This window comes from Atheta coriaria, unplaced genomic scaffold (assembly GCF_025399875.1).
Source record: "Atheta coriaria isolate IRGN ID8LTWV9N9 unplaced genomic scaffold, Caltech_Dcor_3.1 hic_scaffold_5_pilon, whole genome shotgun sequence".
NCBI classification, from domain to species: Eukaryota; Metazoa; Arthropoda; class Insecta; order Coleoptera; family Staphylinidae; genus Dalotia; species Dalotia coriaria.
The window spans coordinates 11,486,253-11,492,747 of NW_027045447.1; the positions used below are offsets into that span (position 1 = coordinate 11,486,253).

At 35.8% G+C, this 6,495-nt stretch overlaps 1 protein-coding gene across 1 annotated transcript; it reads right to left on the minus strand.

The window, feature by feature from the left end:
* Nucleotides 1-108: 108 nt before the first annotated feature.
* Nucleotides 109-3,072, minus strand: LOC135791505 (arylsulfatase B-like). Its single transcript, XM_065301897.1, is given in 8 exon segments — nucleotides 109-773; nucleotides 776-1,087; nucleotides 1,195-1,330; nucleotides 1,396-1,553; nucleotides 1,617-1,872; nucleotides 1,991-2,217; nucleotides 2,700-2,859; nucleotides 3,001-3,072. Coding segments are annotated over 8 exon segments (1,851 nt in total). The 5' UTR covers nucleotides 3,058-3,072; the 3' UTR covers nucleotides 109-228.
* Nucleotides 3,073-6,495: the final 3,423 nt, after the last annotated feature.

The window sequence follows — 6,495 nt, forward strand, 5'->3', positions numbered from 1 at the left end:
TGTTGTCAAAGTGTACACAAACAGCTTTCAGAATTCCTAGCAACAAAATTATCGATTTAATAAAGTTTTTTAGGAGTAAATTAGTAGATAGGTTAAAAAAAAAACGAATTTTAAGTTAAAAAGTTTTTATTTTATATTATTTATTTTAATATCTGACCAATTATACAATAATTCACTTGAAAATTATGTTTCAAATTTTAAGGAATTAATTTTCACTCAGTTATCGATTCAAACTCTATTGACATCTATTTTATTTCCAGCTAAATTAACACTGTCTTCCTCTGTCGCGGATATATCATATTCTTTCTTATGATTCCTCTGCGTTTTTCGTATATTTTTAATTTTTAAAAACACAATAACCACGGCGATTGCAAGCAGAACCATGGTAACACCAGCGACAATCAATATAATATTAATAGGTGTTAACAGCTTCTCGAAAGCTATACGTTCATCAAGATCGTAATCCTGCCAATTCGTCCACGTTCCATTCCAATTGTTCGGATCCGCTTTGGGGTCTCTCGGAACATTAATCGGCGCCCTCACCGTCCGCCGGACGTTCATCAACGCCGCCTCCAGATTGATCAGCATTAAAGGTCGCACATTGGCCAAATTCACGCGCTCACATGGATCAGTTTTTATATTAAACAGACAGGGTGATATCAGTGGATCACATTTTTCACTCGGTGTTTGTTCATCGTTTGCTGTCACCGGCCTGCATTTAAGTGTCGCATCATTACGCAATTTTTGAATTGTCGGCGCGCTTAATAATTGCGTTCGTGCATTGGACCCTCCGCGATTTGACGATAGGTGTTTAACGCGTTGAGAGCAACCCCGGCTGATGAGGATAAGATTTGATTTTCTGTGTATGTATAAGAGTGGTTTCCTGAGGAGCCGTACCATTGATCAGTCATCATATTAGAAGTGCGGTAGATGTACTTCCAATCACCTTGGCGAATTGCAGCGTAGTTCCAAATATCGTCGATATTGTAAACGAAATCCGTGCGAGGACTTTGCGCGCCTTCAGAGATCATGTCCCACATGTCTTTGCCATCGATTGCTTCCGATGACAGCTCCGACTTGTTGAGACCTAATTATCCACAGGGAGGAAGACATAAAGCTTATTAGGAGGTTTGATTGGATTGTAATCGAAGCATTAAGCTTTTAAGAGCATTTACGCCAAGTCAATTCAATTACCTGCAGCTGAATAGAATGTAGGCAACCAATCGGTAATGTGCATCATTTCGTAGGATACACGCTGTGGTTTTTTGATTAGAGGACTCCAAATTGCTGAGACACATCGCATTCCTCCTTCCCAAGGAGAATTTTTTAGCTGAAATCCAAAAATATCAAAAATTTTAAAACAAATTTAAAAAATTCTTATATAAAACAACTTACCCCACGTAATGGATAATTAGAACCATGATTTGCATGTATTCCCTCTGATTTTGCCCCGTTGTCAGACATAAAAAGAATGATTGAGTTCTCCAGCATGTGTTTCTCGCGCAGGGCGACGATGACTTCACCGATGCTTTGATCCAACATTGAAATCATCGCTAAAAGTTTATATTTATCTCAGTACATTTAAATTCACTTTTAAAATAAGTTGGTTTTGTTACCAGCGTAAATTCTCCGTTCAGGATCTTGTATATGAGAAAATTTTGCGATTTCTTCATCTGGGGCTTGCAGAGGCTCATGATCGTTTCCGCTGTGCGGAGCCAAGTGAGCCAGGTACATAAACATCGGATTTTTCACGTCGTGTTCGTGTATGAGTTTGACAGCTTCTTGCGTGAAAAGTGTCGTGGAGTATTTGCCTCTTGACTCCCAATCTACTGACATGTTGCGACGCATGTCATAACCAAACTCGGAAGTGTACTACAACATAACCTCAATTATTAGCTATTGAATTGTTATTTTGATTGTTTTTGAGGTTAAAATTGATATTAATTTGGATAAATTTTGATTTATTGATGAATTTAGTTTTATTACTTACTGTAGCGTGTACTGTATGATCGTAATAGTCTTGCATTCCTTGCCAATAACCAAAATGAGAGTCAAATCCTCTATATGTTGGTGTATAGTCTTTTTTATAAAAACCAAGATGCCATTTCCCAATGGCGTGAGTTTTATATCCATTGTTTTTAAGACGTTGTGGAAGTAATGTTTCATTTAGTGGTAGACCCCATGGTTCTGGTTCCAAAATAACCAAATGTTGCATTCCTAAAGAAATAAAAAAAATTCTTTAATTAATCTCTACGAGACTGTGAGTGTCATTAAAGGTTGGAATTAGAATTGCACCGCATGCAAATTTTCCACCTCTAAACCATCCCCCAAAGATGCAATCACACATGAGGGTAATGAAGATCCGCCTTCGTTTGTGAATCGATAACAGCTCGTTGAGTTCCAGCTTCGCCGCGTACCCAGAATAATTGGAGCGTTAACAAATTTAAAATTATGCCGGGTCTTGCAAAAATTTAGCTTTAATTTACACGCGAGTGCAAACTCACAACTTACAAGCACGTACTTGACACGGGTGCTTGACTCTGGATGTTATTCCGAATTCAGATTTGTTTGAGCACTCCTCAAGTTAAATATTCGTTTTTTTTTTGGTTTGGTTTGACAGTGAAGAGAGGAGGACGAAATAAATTTTGTGGTTTGTTGATTTGCGGCGTGAAAAGTGTCATTACAGTAAACTCACTCACCGAGGTGGATTGGATATTTGCCAGTGAGGAAGGCTGCTCTCGAGGGGGTGCACAGAGCTTGCGTGTAATGCGTATTGAGAATAACTCCGTTGTATGCTAACGCGTCAATGTTTGGTGTTGGGATTTCGTTACTGCCATGAAAGCCCACATCGTTAAAACCCTAAAAATATATAAAAAAAAATATATATCCAACAAATTTAAACATAAAAAATATTTAAAAATAAAAAAATAAATTTATTTATTTCTACAACAAATATAAAAATTGCACTTGTGCGTAAAATTGTGCGTGAACAGAAAAAACCTTGCGATTGTATGTCGAACTCGTTTGTTTCATCTGAATTCGTTCAATGCCAGCCATCGCCAGACGCCAAGAGGTTGAGAAACTATAACCTACAGCCTCGAAGCAATTAATTTATTGTTGGAATAAAAAATAACTTGTTGAGATAATACTGTTTACATTCTGCGGCTTATTGCTTATATTTTAATTGTTTCCTATACGAGTATTACATGGAAAATCCAAGTCATGACCATGATCATCAATTTATTATTATTTATAAATCAAGAGAGAACAAAACAATTAAAGTACGAGTATAAATACCAATGTATTATTTAAGATAAACCACAAACATGAAATGAAATGAATTCGATAGTTGATTGTTTGAATGAGCTACATTGCAACCTTCACGGTTTGATCGATTTCACCCAATGCAATCAAACAACAAATTGCCAAACCAAATCAAAACTGAACCACTAGATCAAATCCCAATTTATCTGTATATATAAAAATGAATTGCTGTTCGTTAGTCTCGCTAAAACTCGAGAACGGCTGAACGGATTTATCTTATCTTGGTCTTGAATTATTCGTGGAGGTCTAGGGAAGGTATAAACGGTGAGAAAAATTCGAATAATTGCCGGGAAAATCCTCAAAACAGCTCTTTTCTATAGAACAAAATTTGACATTGAGATTCAATCATAGTTATAGTTAAATAGTTGAATTCGAGATGGCGCGCTGAAGTGCCTTATTGACAAAACTTTATATTGCATAATTTCTTTAGAATTAAAATTGCTAATCTTATTGATAGAATTGACTCTTACAGTATGTCTAGAACAAGAGAGTAAAAACAAAATTACATTTTTTATTAAACACTGCCGGAACGAAGTCGCGGGCAGCAACTAGTTTTTGATAAAAATTTACGCAATATAAAAATACATGCTATAATATCGATAAAAATATTCTATGATATAAAATTATTCTGTAAGTACTTGTATATATGTGTAATATGCAAATGATGAGTTAGTTAGTGTGTAATTAAGTGCTAAAGTCGTTTCTTTGGAAGTAACTTAAATTATACATTTTCAAGCTGATTTCTTAACTTTTTACACACAAACAAACAGAGTAATCGTTCTGTGTTCCTGATTCATAATTTATATTCTTTAGTCATATTCGTCTTATCAATTACTTACTATTTTTACTGAATTTTATTACAATACATTTATCAATTAAATGTACCGTTATCTCTATACCCCATTCTAAATATAATTGCTACAAAGACGAAATTATTATCTTTGAGAAAATCATCGCAAAGATTCAACAGAAATAGTTTTAAATTAAATCGAAAATTATTTGACTTGAGAAATTGCTCTTCGCGATATTGATTTTACAGTAAATTTACAACTCAATGTTGATTTTATTTCTGTGCCAAACAAGAAGAATTAACTATCCGGAATGATATTTAATATTGAATCTATTTCTCACACAAAAATCATTTTTACGTCAAGTAAGTGAAAATATATTACAGAGGATTCGTCACCACCAATTTAGGTCTAATTTTGTTTGAATTTGGTACTTCACAACGACCAGCGTACCGGCACAAACGTTCACTAAAATGCTACTTTACCTCCCTGTCATGCACATCTTCATTTAAATTACCGGTACGCTGTCCAACGTTATTATAACGGGATGTCAACAGTGAACGGTACACCGACTGTCGCTTTATTCTGCGATCAGATGCCTAAATTGTTGTTCCGACCCAGTTATTAATCAATAATACCCATTGCGACATGAATTCGATTCATCTCGAGCAATTAACGCTATTTACACGCCCTAAAATCAATACACGTTCGACTATGATTACCATCCGAAATGCGAATAAATTAAGTAAAAACAGCGTATGTTGATAATGAAAGTCATCATCAAACTTTAATAATTTTGATACTGTGAACTTTTCCCTGCAAGCTGCCAAACTTTTTATATTTTATTTACTGACAGTTGATGCTTCTTTTCGCCGCGGCATGAAAACTTTTTCACTTTAATCACTGTTTTGCTTTAGGCTTCATTAAATAAACACAAACAAAGCTTTAGAGACTTTCGTTCTAATTCAAATAAAACTAAATTTTTAACAAACGAAATAAAACAGGATTTATTCATTCGATTTATAACAGTCGCTTTATTCAAACGCTTGCACTAAAATATTAAGCATACGAAGCTAAACCAAAGAGGACGGGGCTAACAAAAGAAGGATTCTTTATATCGCGGTATTTTATCCAACCGAACGTACTCTTTGGAGAACCGCTGCTGCTCGCGCGCGCATGAGAAGTAAGGCCTGGTAGTTTGTCGAGAGGAAAGTAACCGGTTTCTGGGCAACAACAAAACCCCGCACGTACGTCTGAATGCCTGAATCCCCTGCGCCAGACGCTCACACGGCGGGCGCGCCTTTTTCTTAGTCGGCCGCATCTGCCTGCGTGCAAATTCACACTGCTGAGCGCGATTTTGAGGAGCCGGATTAATCCGATCTGGGAAGAAAAGCGACGAACGTTGCGATGAAATGAAAACGCGCGCGCGCCGAACACAACGGAGCGAACGGAGTGAAATGAAAATCCAATTAGCGTAATGAGCTTTGATCTGCGCAGATTGAATATGGTCACCGAGTGATGATAGAAAGATGAATAGAAAATTGGAGGATTATTCAAAACATGAATCCGGATTTGGTTTTTTATACCAAAAGTTTTTGTTTTCTTTGGGATTAAGTTACGTTTATAAATGCACAAGAGAACGGTCATGAACCCCCGCGCCATTGCATCGCCTACTACCAATCGTCATGTGATACCGATACATCTGCTGTTTGTTTTGCGAAAAGGCGGCGTCGGCAGTGAATTTTGCTCAAAATAATAAACAAATGATTTACACTACTTGATGCACTGTGAGTAAACAAATACTAATATGAAGTTTAAAAACCCCGTCTCACAAATAACTTTAATTTAACTTGATTAAATCAAAAATTAAATAAAATCTCATTCTGGCTTAATTTTTATTTAAATTTAATTTTTATCATTTACAAAATTCATGGAAAAGCCAAAAAATTAATTCTATATAAAATCCCCTTTCTATTTATGTCAACTATTATCAAAATTTAATGAATTCGTAAAAAGTTTGAACAAAAAACTTGTTTTGACATGAAAAAAGTTAAAATAGTTGTGTAATATTAAAACAAATATTTGCAGAACAGCAAAAACCGCATGTATATGTATATACATGCCCATGTATTATTATATTAGCACAGAATTGCTTTACAATGTGTATAACTTTGTACAGCGCACACGAATTTACGAGATGCGCGCACATGCATATTTTGTATCTCATCTCAGTGCCCACATACCTCACTCTACGTAGAGTTCTACGTATCCTCGGTTTGCATACTCTCACAAGTTCATTTCGACGATTTCCCGCAGCCGGAATTTGAACCCATACAGCGCACAAAATATGAAATGCAGAATTCAAAACCCAGGCTGGAAAAAT